The 12,522-nt window shown below is 45.1% G+C and overlaps 6 protein-coding genes across 7 annotated transcripts; 3 read left to right on the top strand and 3 right to left on the bottom strand.

Annotated features, from left to right (window-relative positions):
* The first annotated feature begins 184 nt into the window (after nt 1–184).
* Nucleotides 185–3,890, top strand: LOC136186583 (glutamate receptor ionotropic, kainate 1-like). Of its 2 annotated transcripts, XM_065973974.1 has the most exons (13): nt 185–256; nt 304–718; nt 772–870; nt 932–1,162; nt 1,264–1,412; nt 1,471–1,542; nt 1,590–1,775; nt 1,825–1,902; nt 1,954–2,061; nt 2,123–2,290; nt 2,346–2,540; nt 2,595–2,826; nt 2,878–3,890. In XM_065973974.1, the coding sequence occupies exons 2-13, from the start codon at nt 598–600 to the stop codon at nt 3,744–3,746; spliced, it is 2,508 nt and encodes an 835-aa protein (XP_065830046.1). In that variant the 5' UTR covers nt 185–256; nt 304–597; the 3' UTR covers nt 3,747–3,890. The 2 variants fall into 2 exon arrangements, with proteins under 2 accessions (XP_065830046.1, XP_065830047.1); XM_065973975.1 differs by having other exon boundaries at nt 222–718.
* On the bottom strand, nt 3,778–6,352 carry LOC136186585 (RNA-splicing ligase RtcB homolog). The gene is made up of 16 exons (XM_065973978.1): nt 6,193–6,352; nt 6,063–6,141; nt 5,939–6,006; nt 5,621–5,877; nt 5,409–5,565; nt 5,251–5,355; nt 5,147–5,201; nt 5,019–5,080; nt 4,833–4,946; nt 4,685–4,777; nt 4,530–4,625; nt 4,375–4,485; nt 4,291–4,319; nt 4,150–4,240; nt 4,046–4,088; nt 3,778–3,992 (listed from the first exon to the last, which is right to left on the bottom strand). The coding sequence occupies exons 1-16, from the start codon at nt 6,283–6,285 to the stop codon at nt 3,928–3,930; spliced, it is 1,518 nt and encodes a 505-aa protein (XP_065830050.1). The 5' UTR covers nt 6,286–6,352; the 3' UTR covers nt 3,778–3,927.
* LOC136186586 (calcium/calmodulin-dependent protein kinase type 1-like) lies at nt 6,344–8,496 on the top strand. The gene is made up of 11 exons (XM_065973979.1): nt 6,344–6,469; nt 6,807–6,938; nt 6,994–7,068; nt 7,118–7,256; nt 7,314–7,336; nt 7,395–7,495; nt 7,551–7,626; nt 7,678–7,770; nt 7,844–7,942; nt 8,017–8,104; nt 8,159–8,496. Exons 1-11 carry the CDS (start codon nt 6,396–6,398, stop codon nt 8,294–8,296), a joined length of 1,038 nt encoding a protein of 345 aa, XP_065830051.1. The 5' UTR covers nt 6,344–6,395; the 3' UTR covers nt 8,297–8,496.
* On the bottom strand, nt 8,394–9,244 carry LOC136186588 (mesencephalic astrocyte-derived neurotrophic factor homolog). The gene is made up of 4 exons (XM_065973981.1): nt 9,088–9,244; nt 8,911–9,032; nt 8,715–8,856; nt 8,394–8,657 (listed from the first exon to the last, which is right to left on the bottom strand). Exons 1-4 carry the CDS (start codon nt 9,185–9,187, stop codon nt 8,497–8,499), a joined length of 525 nt encoding a protein of 174 aa, XP_065830053.1. The 5' UTR covers nt 9,188–9,244; the 3' UTR covers nt 8,394–8,496.
* Nucleotides 9,162–11,967, top strand: LOC136186584 (fibrous sheath-interacting protein 1-like). The gene is made up of 7 exons (XM_065973977.1): nt 9,162–9,394; nt 9,452–9,515; nt 9,564–9,719; nt 9,778–10,059; nt 10,116–10,797; nt 10,853–10,917; nt 10,977–11,967. Exons 1-7 carry the CDS (start codon nt 9,321–9,323, stop codon nt 11,088–11,090), a joined length of 1,437 nt encoding a protein of 478 aa, XP_065830049.1. The 5' UTR covers nt 9,162–9,320; the 3' UTR covers nt 11,091–11,967.
* LOC136186587 (ras-related protein Rab-7a-like) lies at nt 11,120–12,516 on the bottom strand. Its single transcript, XM_065973980.1, has 5 exons — nt 12,417–12,516; nt 12,142–12,207; nt 11,884–12,010; nt 11,595–11,813; nt 11,120–11,545 (listed from the first exon to the last, which is right to left on the bottom strand). The coding sequence occupies exons 2-5, from the start codon at nt 12,192–12,194 to the stop codon at nt 11,327–11,329; spliced, it is 618 nt and encodes a 205-aa protein (XP_065830052.1). The 5' UTR covers nt 12,195–12,207; nt 12,417–12,516; the 3' UTR covers nt 11,120–11,326.
* Nucleotides 12,517–12,522: the final 6 nt, after the last annotated feature.

Below are 12,522 nucleotides of genomic sequence, written 5' to 3'. Positions count from 1 at the left end.
CTCACAAATTTTCAGAGGTCCCTTAGGAGTCCATGCGCCGAGTGTTCCTCGACTTCAAGCGCGAAATATCCATGATTCCTGCCTGACCCAGCCTGATCCCTGCCTGATCCGCCTGATCCAGCCAGCCTGATCCTGGACTGCAAGGAGTGCGCACTTTACCCCTGTCACGTGCGCAGTCCTGTAAAAATGGGACTACTAGCGCGTGAATCTGATCGAGGACGATAAAGTCACTGGCCAGCAAAAGAGACTCCAAAATGTAGAACAACCTCTAAAATTTATCTCGCTGGAATATTCTTTTCGAAGTGTGGGTCTACACCACGTACTGCAGCCGGATGACAACAAGAAAATTGCGATTAACCTTTGTTAGGAAGAGCCCACGCGGTCACTGACGCAGTTTGTTTGAAGTTGGTTGCTACAGACACCCTGTGTCGCTTGTATGCGTCACAAGTGCATGTGCTTGCAGCATGTGCTTGCAGCATGTGCTTGCAGCTCTTTTAGCGCGCCTTCTTCCGGATGTCTGGGTGAGAGAAAGTCTCTCTCACCCGAACATCCTGGCTTGCAAGGCTAAGCTTGCGAAGCTGGATTGAGGCGACATTCATGATGAGCCGCAACTTGAACTTCTTTCTATTCACATTGCTTTGTTTCTTTGTTGCCCCAGCAGTTTTCGTCCTTGAGAATTCAATAGTGCCGCAGCAGAGTGATTCTCATGTTGACTTTGGTGAGTTTTTTGCGTTCTCTGTGTGTACATCAAACCTTATGCATGACTGGCAGTGGTACTCCAAGACGAATTGAAGCCGTTCATTGCTAAGGACCAGCTCTCTCATCTACTGGGTGGGGCCGAAAAAGTCCTATACACATCAGCACTAAATAGTGCGTTTTGCATCATAAACGAAAACAGACGATTGCTAACCGCACTTGTACGTCACGATAGATTGCGACATTTTGTGCGACGTTCCTATCGTCCATTTGACTCCCTCTTGTTTGTCGACTCTTGATTTCCGCATTCCCACGGTAACACTTCCCCTCAACTCAACAAAGAACGGTCATTGTGCGAAAGAAATTGGACTCGGGCATTCATCAGAGGGGCAGATGAAGGTTGTGGCTCTCGTCGCAAGTCGTTTTCAATGGCATCGCATTCTTGTGCATACGGATGACGAGCGAGGTACATGTCGCCACGCCACCGTGCTTTATTTGCATACAATGGGGCCGGGCCGGGCCGGGCCAGTCCTTGTTGTAAACAGCCAATGTTGATTTCTGCTTTAGGTTTTAGGACGCTGGACCTACTTGGACAAAGAACGGGTTTTACTGTTCTCAGCTCTGCTTTGCTTACTGACGAAGAAGCTATTGACATTCCCGTTGATTCAGTTGTGGTTCACTGCTACACACGCACCTGTTACTTTCGCTTCATTGCGGTGCAGTTAGCAATTTGACTTGGCTAAACCCGTGCAATAGATATTGGTTGCGTTTTAGATGCTTAAATTGTGGCAGGAAAAAGGAACGCGAAATATGGGGTGGCTCGTGACTGAAGACATTGCGTGGGAGGTAAGGTATAGGTAGCTTGTCCACTACATGTTACTAATTATGTATAGATTGAATCAAAGCCAACGTTTTGGAAAGACATTTCAGTAGCTTTCAGTGCCGTTAATGTAGAGTTGTTTGGGATAGAAAGAGTTTTGCCCACAAGAGTGGGAATCAAACCACTTGAGAGGGCTATGGGAGTAGACGAAGGATGTGAACTATTTGCTCACTGTCCCTCAGCTAATAAACGAGCTCAGGTTGGTCTCTACTACTACCACCATCCTAACGAAACTTATTATTTATTAGGCAAACTTGATATCCGTTTATGACGCCATTCTGCTTCTCGAGTCCACCGTCAATAAACAGACGTTTGTTGATCAAAATGTAAGTAAAAATACCACTACTTTGTTAAGACTTATGAGCGCTTTTCTAAAGCTTGATTGGGGGCGCTTTGGAGCATCTGGATCAACTATTTTTGATTCTTCAGGAAAAGCTAGGATGTATTCTACCTACAATATATTGCGTCTTAGTGAAACAGGGAATGTGCGTAAGCATTATTATTATGTAAGAAACAGCTCATTTGTTGGCGATTTGTTTAACGTAGGTGGCTTACGTGAACGGAAATGAACTCCTGGTATCGAGGCATTTGTTTGAAGAGGATCTAAATCTTTCACCGCAGAGCAGGCGCCGAAGAGACATTATTCCATTGCCTGTAAAGTGTCCTGGCAACAACGCTGTCCCTCCCTATCACTTTAATGTGACTTCAGTAAAAGTAAAGAGTATGATGTTAGCAACTTGATATATAGAACTCTAGCTGTTTGATACAGGAGAAACCCTACTTTTTTGTCAATGATAGGGGCTCAGATGTCGGATTGGTTGTTGATCTGATGAACGAGTTGCAGAAATACATGCAATTCACATACACGCTTGTTCCAGCGCGTGATAACAAGTATGGAAACATAATTGAGAACAAAAACGGAACCGTTACTGCCACAGGAATGATGGCCCAACTTCTTGAATGCGTAAGATTGTCTTAGACAGTTACCACTCAAGTTCTTTGATCTTTGTTATAAAAGGAAGCCGATCTTGCCGTTGGACCTGTTACTGTAACCATCGAACGAGACAAGTATATTTCATTTGCTGGTACTTGTTGGATGGATTCCAGTGTGACTTTGTATGGCTATAAAAAAGCGCAGAGCTATGACGCATCCGCGCCGTTTCGTCCGTTTTCCTCGGAACTGTGGGGACTACTAACAGGGATTATCGTTTTATATCCTGCGGTTCTGGCGGCATGTCGTCTTCTCAATTGTGAGTAAAAATGAATATATTATTAATTAATTAATTAATCGCTTGATACAGATTCGACGTGCGTCAACTACGTTGTCCTATATTTTGAAAGCATCTGGCAACTCTATAGCACGCTGACTCAGCAAGGTATTGATACAACGGAGGATGAAACTATTGAACCGACTACCAACAATTCGAATAAGCGTCAGCCGCCGCACGCATGCTTTGGTAGGGTAAGAAGCACATGGTCCTCACGTATTCTTTTTGGCGGCTGGTTCTTCTTTTCTACTATTATTATAAGCGTGTATACGGCAAATTTGGCGACTTATTTTGTAGCCAAAATTGTTACTCCAGGAATTCAAAGTGTTGACGACCTCATTGATCAAACAGATGTTAAGTACGGAACAGTGGCAGACTCTTCAGTCGAGCGTTTTTTTCTCAATTCAGACATTGACCCGTACAAAAAAGTGGGCAATTATTTGCGCGGCAAAAAAAAATTCATAAATATGGTGGCAAGCGCCGAAGAGGGATATGAACTCGTTCGCAACAGTAGCGGTGACTATGTCTTTATTTGGGACGAGCTGTCACTTGAGTACGCCGTAAGCACAGATCCAGACTGCAAGACCAAGATTATTGGACGAGATTTTGATGAAGGTGGTTACGGAATTGGAATGCGTCAGGGGCAGCCATATAGAAGAAATTTGACCTTGGCATTGCTCAAATTAAAAGAGGAGAATATTATCGCCAACTTGATTGATCAATGGATACATCCAAACGTATGCTCGGATGACCTGGACGTGGGAGAATCGCCACGTGTAACGGTGGAGGCAGTCAGGACTGTATTTGGAATTCTAGGAGTAGCAGTTTTCTTAGCCATTCTAGTGGCGGCTGTTTTTGCGTGTTGTTGCAAGAACAATCCGGAGACAACATCACTGAACTGAATCATGTGCAGGAGTAAACCTAACAGTGAGCTAAAAATTTTCTGTTTGCTTTTCGAACAGTGTTGGTTTCATGTGATGTTTAGTTTGTAGTATGCGCACGTATATGACGCACCTGTATGGAATATGAAGCTGCGCGCACCAGGGAGCGCATTGTTTGATTAGTCTCACAAACAGTCATCCCCTATCCCTTGATGACAGCAATAGGACGCAATTTGACAGTCTTTTTGCTAATTCCAGCCTCATGACCTTAAAAAAACGCCCCACTACACATCCAATTTTACGTGACCAGACCGACTTACATGTATTGACGACATCAGTTACATTCTTGTACGACTGTGGAGCCTAAAAAGTGCGCACATGGCATAGAGAGAAAAGAACAACGTCCCCATCCCCATATGCATACCTCTTCCATAACCAACTTCGGCGAAGCGACTCTAATCGATATCCCCTTCTCTTTTAGTTTCGCGAGAACATCCTCATAACCCAAAGAGCGCCTTCAAAAAAGATCCTTTACGTATTAGCGGTGGCAACATGAGTGTCTCACCTCGATTTTGCCCTAGACAAGGCTCGTCCCTGAGAGGAGAGAGAATGATGCCTCAAGCTCTATTTCCTTTCCTCAGCCACTCACCGCTCCATGGCACGTCGTTCCAAACGTTTCATCCATGCCTTTATCCGTTCCTGTGAGCACGTAGCTGCACGTGCCCATCGTTCCACCAATCAGCACTGGCTGCCCAGTCAACTAAAAAAGAATTGATGGTGAACCACTTCGCCTTTGTTTTGTACCTGATAGTCGACTGGAATCAGAGGATGGTGCGGTGGAAAAGCTCTCGTGGATCCCTTTCGATGTACCAGCAAGGTTTTCTGCTTGCCTTCAAACATCTAGAGTTTCCTTATCTCTCACAGCAATACGGAGAAGTTTGCGCTCTCAAGAAACATACGTGCTGCTCGACTTTTGCTATATTGTGAGAAACGTCATAGATGACGTGCATGTCTAAATCGTCAGGAGTCGACTTGAATGCTTTGGCAAACGCCTTCAAAGAAAGGAAACGAATAATAGGGGTGTATCCTCTTAGTAAGCGAGTGTACTTGTCTCGTCAAAAACGTCATACTGGAACGATTCACCCAAGCATAATTGGCTGCGGCGGCCATTCCTTTTAGATAGTCTTGCCCCTCTTGGGATGAAATGCGAGCGCAAGCCAACTGAGGACAGTGAGGAGGAGGAGGAAAAAAATTAATTCTTTTAGGCCAATTATTAGAATTATTGGAATTCACCTGACGATCGTTAACGTGAATTTTGTCCCTCTTCATAGCCTTTTCCATTTGCACGAGAGCATCTGGAAGAATAAACGTAGATCATTCATTCATTCATTCATTCTTTCCTTCTTTTGTTTATCTAGAACCTGTTGCTACTTGATGGCCAAGGCCTCTCGATCCGCTATGAATCATAACACAAATCTGCGACACGAAAATAAACAAGATGATCTGACTCAAATAGAGTAAGTACCTGGCCTTTATGATCAATACCCATTTTGCTAGCCGAATGCTTATCATAGATCTCATCAACAACTTGAATCTCGGCATAGTGATTTCCAGCACCAAGAGTACCAAGCTAAGATATAGATTCAATAATAAATTAAGAGACACTGCATCTTATTAGTCGACCTGAGGAAGTCCGCGTTTCTTTGCTCTTGAGCTCACTTTGGACGGATCAGCCTGCAACATGCGTCCGTATTCTTCGCAGTGCTCTTTGTCTTCGGCCCACGCGTAGCCTTCTCGTAGAGACCAGTCCATTCCCATCTCCAACGCTTCTTCTAAATCTCTACACGTACAAGGATTCAAATGGAATTGTGGGCGTGTCGTCGTCGTCATGGTACTTTGCAACCATGGGAATGACGCCCTTGGATCCGACGCCAACGGGAATATGATCAAAGAGCGATTGGGTGAGTTGTTCTTTGACCGGTTCAACGTCCTTTTCGTCCAAATTCGTTCGCAGAAGTCTTACACCGCAATTGATATCAAAGCCGACGCCGCCAGGAGATACAACCGCATCGGGATCGTCCATATCAAAGGCAGCCATGTTGCCAATTGCAAAACCGTAACCCGCATGAATGTCAGGCAAACCAACAGATTTCTAAAAAATAAATAAATAAATAATAATTGAAAAATAATAATTAATTTTTATTAGATTATACGGAAACGATTCCCGGAAGTGCGGCGACGTTGGCAATTTGCTTGACGGCGGGCAAAAATCCTCCCACCCCTGCGGGAAAAGGAAGCGAACTTTATTTATTTAGGAAAGGCTCTTCCCAATTATACCGCGACAGGACGCGTGGTGTTTTAGTTCTTCGAGCATGAGTGCTTCCAAAGAATCGTTGACGAAAAATCGGCCTTCGACCTAAGGAAAAGGTCACGCGTGTGTGTGGAATATGACGTCACGTTGGCTTACTCTCATATTGGGCACGAATCCCTGTTTGATTCGAAAGCAGCAGGGCGCCACGCGTTCGATGTATTCGAGCTCCTCCTTGTAGCTGCGACTCATCACGACGAAAGGAAGAAAATTAGGTAATGGAGGATGTGTTGGTTCGTTCGGCGCATGCGTGTTGCTCCGACGACTCCGATTCTTCTTCCCTTTCGTCCGCGCACGGCATAATGCCGCTCTTTTCGAAGAAGAAATACGACGATAAGGTGACAAAGAAGTACGAATTGAAGGAAGTCCTCGGAAAGTGAGTCGCTAAAACGAGGGGAGAAAAGAACTCGTCTCGACGCCCCCAGCCTTTCGTTTTCGCATCGAGAGCGCGCTCGCACATATACCGATAGACAATCTCAGCAATCGATAGGCTGCACAAGAGCTCCCTCATCCCATTATCGATAAAACGGGACCCCTTTTCTCATTCGTCGTTGCGCGACGCTTTTCAACGTTCTTTTCCCTTTCGTCCCTATACCAATTGACGTTAGCGTTGGCGTTGACAACATCGACGGTCGTCGCGCACAGAAAAACGCGTCCGGGGTGTAGTTCCGGATGAATAAATGATGATGGGAGCCGTTTTCTTTCTTTTTTAGGGGTGCCTTTTCGGAAGTCGTCTTGGCGCGCGAAAAGGGCACCGATAATTATTTCGCCGTCAAGTGCATCGACAAGAAAGCGCTCAAAGGAAACGAAGGATCGCTTCAAAATGAAATAACCGTTTTGAAAAAGTAGAGAGAGAGTACAGAGGAGGGACCACGCCCCCTTTTCATAGAGACCATATAGAGCCAAGCATAAGAACATTGTTGAGCTCTACGAACTCTTCGACAACAAGAGTCACCTTTACTTAGTTATGGAACTGTGAGTCATTGCTGCGTGGGTGTGGTCACAAATATATATGTTTCTTTAGCGTCACCGGTGGCGAATTATTCGATCGTATCGTGAAAAAGGGAAGTTATACGGAAAAGGATGCGAGTTCGTTGATGAAACAAGTTCTTGAGGCCGTTCTCTATTTACACGATCTCGGTGTCGTCCATCGAGATCTCAAGGTGTTTCTCGATTCTCCCTCTCTTTCTTTCTCTCTACTTGGTCTCTCTGTTCTATAGCCTGAGAACCTTCTCTATTACAGGTTATTAATTTATTATTATGAAATAGCAAATGCATGTATGCCTCATTTCTTTTTTTAGTCCCGATGAAGATTCGAAAATTATGATCAGCGATTTTGGACTGTCGAAAGAAGCGGAAAAGGATACCATGGCAACAGCATGTGGCACACCAGGATACGTAGGTAAGAAAACAATAATAATAATAAATAATATGTGTTATATCCTGTGTTTTCACAGCTCCAGAGGTCTTGCGACAGCAACCATACGGAAAAGCGGTCGATTGCTGGTCTATTGGAGTCATCACATACATTCTGTACTATTAATTAGTTAATATATTATAGAGTCTTATTGTTATTGATTCTAGATTGTGTGGCTATCCGCCGTTCTATCACGAAAACGATGCCGATCTGTTTGCGCAGATTCTCAAAGGAGACTACGAGTTTGATACGCCTTACTGGTTGCTACTTTCACCCCTTCCCCGCCTATGGGGGGGAAGTCAACCTTTCACCCTCACCTCTATCTATTTTTAGGGATAACATATCCGAGTCGGCGAAAGATTTCATCACTCATTTGATGGAAATGGACGCGCGCAAACGATTCACCTGCAACGAAGCGTTGGCACATCCCTGGTACAGTGGTACTCTTGTACAACATTAATGTGGCGGGGGAGGACAGGAAATTAGATTGGAATTGATTTGCTTAGGATATCCGGGAATACTGCCAAGACGGAGGACATCCACGCTCAAGTGAGCGAACAGATGCAAAAGAATTTTATTCGATCCAGATGGAAGGTGCATATATAGCACATATATCACGTGACCCTAATTATCATTCTCCCCCTCCAGAGGGTTCATGATGCCGTTCGAGCGACGCTTCGAATTCAAAAGCTCGGTCTAACAAAATCAACTGAAAATCTTTCCGAACGCGAAAAGGAGGCGCCTCAGCCGCCCGTCGACGACCCGGATGCGCCAATCACAGTCTAAAAAAATCCTCGTCTCCTCCAATGTAGTAAGAAATTGTAGGAAAGAAGACGCTTCGAAAATCAATTAAAAAAATTCGTTTGTAGACTGTAGAGAGATGTATTGTTTTTTTGTGTTTATTGTACGTACGTATGATTGGATGGTAGAGAGCATCATAGGAAGATTCTCTCACAAAAAAAACGTTGACTAAGGGGTAAACTCTACTAGAGTTCTACGTGCTTGTGCTTTAGTTCTTCGATTCGCTGCACAAAGTCTTGCTTTTCGACGCAGCCTTTGCACATTTCGTCCCAATCGCTGAGAATCTTTTTCAAATCTTTCACACGCAACTTTTTCAAATCGACCGTTTTCAAGTCAATTTGTTTATCTATAATAAAAAGGTATCATTTTTTTTCTCCTCTCTGTTTTCTTTATTGTTATCGACCGTATCGAAGTTCGCAAATTTGCGAATCGAGTTTTTTCAATTTTTCGCAAACTCTCTCCGGTGGAATGCTCGACGAAAGCGGTTTCGTCACTTCGTTGACGATTCCCGTCGCCGCGTCTTCCGTAGCTCCGATATAGTAACACTAAACGATCACTATTTCCTTTGTTTGTCAACGCGAGTCGAGTTGACTACTCACGAAGCGATTTTCCTTTCGTTTTGCTTCCTCGCACGTCAGTCTGAGTTTTTTCTCCATATTAGGCAACTCTTTTTCTTCTGATGTTAGCCCGTCGACGAATTTCGTGAGGAATTTGATGCAGACTGCAATTGTAGCGAGTAAAGGACCGTTTGTTCCACGTGGAATACTTTCGCTCACCTTCACAGTCTCCTTCCTTCAGTTTCGCGTCGACTTGCGACGAGATCGTGCCGAGAAGGACGACGAGAACCAACAAGGGACAACGATACGCTCCAACCATAGTGAATGCAGTCTAAGTACACGTGTAAGTTAGACAAGGAACCGTGCGCTATGCTTATTGGCTGATCGTCTTATACGGGGGAGAGCGAGCCCAAAAATCCGGGTTCAAGTCCCAACAAACGCTTTTGAAGAGGATGGCGTCGGGATTTATAACGAGAAGCGAGTCGACGTCGCACGAGAACCGAATGGAAGTCGTCTCGCGAGGAAGGTAAACGGAGGGAGTCCCCACGATGGAAAAAATGAGCTCCAATGGTCGTTTTCTCAGCGTCGACTCGTTTCTCTCGACTGCTCACACGGCGAGCCGATCGTCATCGAAGGTTCCAGCATCGGTAAGTACGAGGAAAGACTTTCTAGCTCGCGTGACCGCGTCTTTGCAGCGTCAAAGCCAAACGTCATTGGAATATCTTCCTCCTGACGGTGCCCCGCCCCCCTCGACTCTCCTCAACTCGAGACCAGGAACAGGCCGGCAAACCAGCCCAGCCGACTCGGAATGGGATCGCATACTAAATTCTTTTGAATATCATCGTCAAAAGGTAATGATGGATACATAGTCTATAAATGTATATTATTATTGATTTTTCTTCTTCTTAGGAAGTTGGAGATGACGAAGAAGGACGCGTTTCTTCGTTTCGTCACAAACGCTACGGTGCTGACGCCTTTTGGGTCATGCAGGCTGAACGAGACGAGAGTAGCAATGACGACGACGACGACGATTCCGGTGAATATGTCGATGACTTGGAATCGGAAGAGGGATCTCACTCGTCGCCGGCACCGTCACAGCCATCACGTGACTGCCATCAGCAAGAAGCAATTTTGAAAAAAGCACTCGCTAGAATTCAGAGACTTGATCAATTATTGGCCGACAGAAGCAAGGTGAGAAAAATCAATCCTTCAGACATAGACATCATTATCCAATGTCTTGTGCTTAGAAAGAGAAGATTTTGAAGGAGCAGAGATTGGAACTAGAGAAGCAAATCAAACTATTGGATGAGCAACAGGCAAGTGAGCGAACCGAGAGACAAAAACGATACGGTAGATCCAAGAGAAAAGGCGCCAATAAGTCCACCAAAGTGACAGCTGAACCGAAGAGCGTCAACGAATCAGACGAAAAAGCTTTAGAAGTAGTCGAAACGAGTGGGATCCCTTCGAGGAGTATAAGCCCTCTTTTTGCTACGCAACCAAGTGACATGCGACGTTCAGAAGAACGTCAATCACGCGTTGAAACTTGTGACGACGATGAAGATGCGGCGGCGACAGCGAAAAGAAGGAATTTTATTAGACGAAATATTGAGCTTGCTAGCGACGCAGGCAACGTCATAGCGATGACGAGCGAGGAGAAAAAACGGTTGGAAGAACTGCTAGTTGACGTTGACGAGAAAACGGATGAAGAGGAAGACTCCGCTATGACGGCTTTACAGACTATAATCAGCGATGGATTCACTCCGTCTGTTGACGAAAGAAAGGCGTTGGATGATCTGAATGAGAGGCTGAACGCTCTCGTGCCTGAAGGGCATTGGAAGGAACGAACTGTGTCAATGATTAGTAGCAGACCTTCTAAAGAAGATGGAGACGACGGGATTGAAGAGTTCCTTTTACCAAAGCAACAGTCAGGTGCGTTTTTAATTAATTAATCAATTAAAGAAAGTCAAAAGAATGGTTGTTATAGAAACGGAAAGGCTGAAAGAAATAGACAAGACTCTCGAAGAGTTGAATTCCTGCTCAGAAACGGAAGTGAGTTTAAATGTCATAATAATAATAATAAAATCCGCTTATTGAATATTTTGTCTTAGATTCCTTCACTGGACTCAGATCAGTTGCAATCTCTCTTAGAAAAGTGCATCGAAGAACAGAAGACATTGGGTATTTATAAAGCACGTGACGCCGAGGAATTGGACGAGCAATGAGAAGAATTCCCCTCGCCCCTTCCACCCCATTGGTATACAAAAATATTATTTCATACGTATACTTACTAACGACAGCACAAACACACACAAAAAAGAATCTGCTACAGGGCATTCCAGGGTAAGGAGGGGAAAAGTCATAATTAATATCACTCAGTTGATCATACTAATAGCAGAATGACAAGAATGTGAGAACGAACGCGACGACGCCACGCAACGAGATGGAAGAAACGATCCACTCAGCAGGAGCAGCCGCCCTTGTCTGGCTTATTATCGCTGTTGAGTTGAATCTGATCGGGGAACTCGTTATATAGTTCCACTTCCGTCTCCTGCATCAGGGCGCTCTTCGCTACTTTTTGGAACGCCTGTTCGACGTTGATCGCTTCCTTGGCGCTGGTTTCAAAAAATGGCAAGTCGTTCTTTGTCTTGCACCATTGCTCGGCGCGACGTTGGGACACCTTTATACGGGGATGTTAGTCACGTGATCTTCTTCTCGCGATTTCTTACCGCTCTGTTTTCTAAGTCGACTTTGTTGCCGAGGAGAACGAAGGGGAAGTTTTCCGGATCTCTCGGACTGGCTTGGATGAGAAATTCGTCTCTCCAGCTGTCGAGATTCTTGAACGAGCTCACATTCGTCACGTCGAACACCAAAACGCAGCAATCGGCGCCGCGATAAAAAGCGACGCCCAAACTCTGAAAACGCTCCTGACCGGCCGTATCCCATATCTAGAATACAAAGACAGGAAGTGACTCGACGTATAATTCATTCTCATGACGATTTGCGACACTGTTTTACCTGCATTGTAACGAGTCGATCGTCGACCATTACTTCTTTTGTGAGAAAATCGGCTCCAATCGTTGCTTTGTATTGATTACTGAACTTTTTGTTCACGTATTGATTCATCAGCGACGTCTTGCCGACGCTAGAAAGAGAAAACGTTCCACTTTGAGTCCGATTGGGGGGCCCCTTTTTTCGGTGCGACCACGTGCGTGTGACGATTAGGTTTGAGCGCGATGCGACGGCGAAATTGTGATACAGTGCAACTCTGCTTACCCGCTATCGCCGAGGATGATGACTTTGAGTAGGACCTTCTTCCTGGACGCCATTGCTTGCGGAATTCTAGGCAAAACCACTTCGTTACTCGCATATATCGTTATAATTAGTCGTATTCGTTAGGCAACGAAAGCGATCGACCGTGCGTGGTCTCGAAAGAACTAGGAGCGTGGGCAAAACGTGCCGAAACGCCTTTTGCGACCGTATTTCGGGCCGTTGAGTGCATATGACCGCGCAATTTTGCCCCATTGTTGTCTTTAAAGACATTTTCTTACCTCGGGATAGGAGTGCGCTTCAAAGACTGTCGCTTCTCGTCAGTTTCGCTTGGGACGCCAAGCACGTGATTGTTGCGTAATGGCGGTAGGAGGAAGGGCGTGGAAG

This window comes from Oscarella lobularis, chromosome 4 (assembly GCF_947507565.1).
Source record: "Oscarella lobularis chromosome 4, ooOscLobu1.1, whole genome shotgun sequence".
Classification (NCBI taxonomy): domain Eukaryota; kingdom Metazoa; phylum Porifera; class Homoscleromorpha; order Homosclerophorida; family Oscarellidae; genus Oscarella; species Oscarella lobularis.
Note: the sequence above shows the minus strand (reverse complement) of the source record. Positions and strands in the feature narration are given on the sequence as shown.

Coding starts and splice junctions, on each gene's coding strand:
- LOC136186583 (XM_065973974.1), top strand. CDS start 598: ATGATGAGCCGCAACTTGAACTTCTTTCTATTCACATTGCTTTGTTTC. Junction 871..931: donor ATACACATCAGCACTAAATA/GTGCGTTTTGCA, acceptor ACGTCACGATAG/ATTGCGACATTTTGTGCGAC. Junction 1,903..1,953: donor AGACGTTTGTTGATCAAAAT/GTAAGTAAAAAT, acceptor GCTTTTCTAAAG/CTTGATTGGGGGCGCTTTGG.
- LOC136186585 (XM_065973978.1), bottom strand. CDS start 6,285: ATGAGTCGCAGCTACAAGGAGGAGCTCGAATACATCGAACGCGTGGCG. Junction 5,081..5,146: donor TGGCCATCAAGTAGCAACAG/GTTCTAGATAAA, acceptor TTATTCTTCCAG/ATGCTCTCGTGCAAATGGAA. Junction 4,241..4,290: donor TTGTCTAGGGCAAAATCGAG/GTGAGACACTCA, acceptor TCTTTTTTGAAG/GCGCTCTTTGGGTTATGAGG.
- LOC136186586 (XM_065973979.1), top strand. CDS start 6,396: ATGCCGCTCTTTTCGAAGAAGAAATACGACGATAAGGTGACAAAGAAG. Junction 7,069..7,117: donor CTTTACTTAGTTATGGAACT/GTGAGTCATTGC, acceptor ATGTTTCTTTAG/CGTCACCGGTGGCGAATTAT. Junction 7,771..7,843: donor GAGTTTGATACGCCTTACTG/GTTGCTACTTTC, acceptor ATCTATTTTTAG/GGATAACATATCCGAGTCGG.
- LOC136186588 (XM_065973981.1), bottom strand. CDS start 9,187: ATGGTTGGAGCGTATCGTTGTCCCTTGTTGGTTCTCGTCGTCCTTCTC. Junction 9,033..9,087: donor GAAGGAAGGAGACTGTGAAG/GTGAGCGAAAGT, acceptor CTACAATTGCAG/TCTGCATCAAATTCCTCACG. Junction 8,857..8,910: donor AACGAAAGGAAAATCGCTTC/GTGAGTAGTCAA, acceptor GTGATCGTTTAG/TGTTACTATATCGGAGCTAC.
- LOC136186584 (XM_065973977.1), top strand. CDS start 9,321: ATGGCGTCGGGATTTATAACGAGAAGCGAGTCGACGTCGCACGAGAAC. Junction 9,395..9,451: donor GAAGTCGTCTCGCGAGGAAG/GTAAACGGAGGG, acceptor TCGTTTTCTCAG/CGTCGACTCGTTTCTCTCGA. Junction 10,060..10,115: donor TATTGGCCGACAGAAGCAAG/GTGAGAAAAATC, acceptor TCTTGTGCTTAG/AAAGAGAAGATTTTGAAGGA.
- LOC136186587 (XM_065973980.1), bottom strand. CDS start 12,194: ATGGCGTCCAGGAAGAAGGTCCTACTCAAAGTCATCATCCTCGGCGAT. Junction 12,011..12,141: donor ATCATCCTCGGCGATAGCGG/GTAAGCAGAGTT, acceptor TTCTCTTTCTAG/CGTCGGCAAGACGTCGCTGA. Junction 11,546..11,594: donor TCGACTTAGAAAACAGAGCG/GTAAGAAATCGC, acceptor CCCCGTATAAAG/GTGTCCCAACGTCGCGCCGA.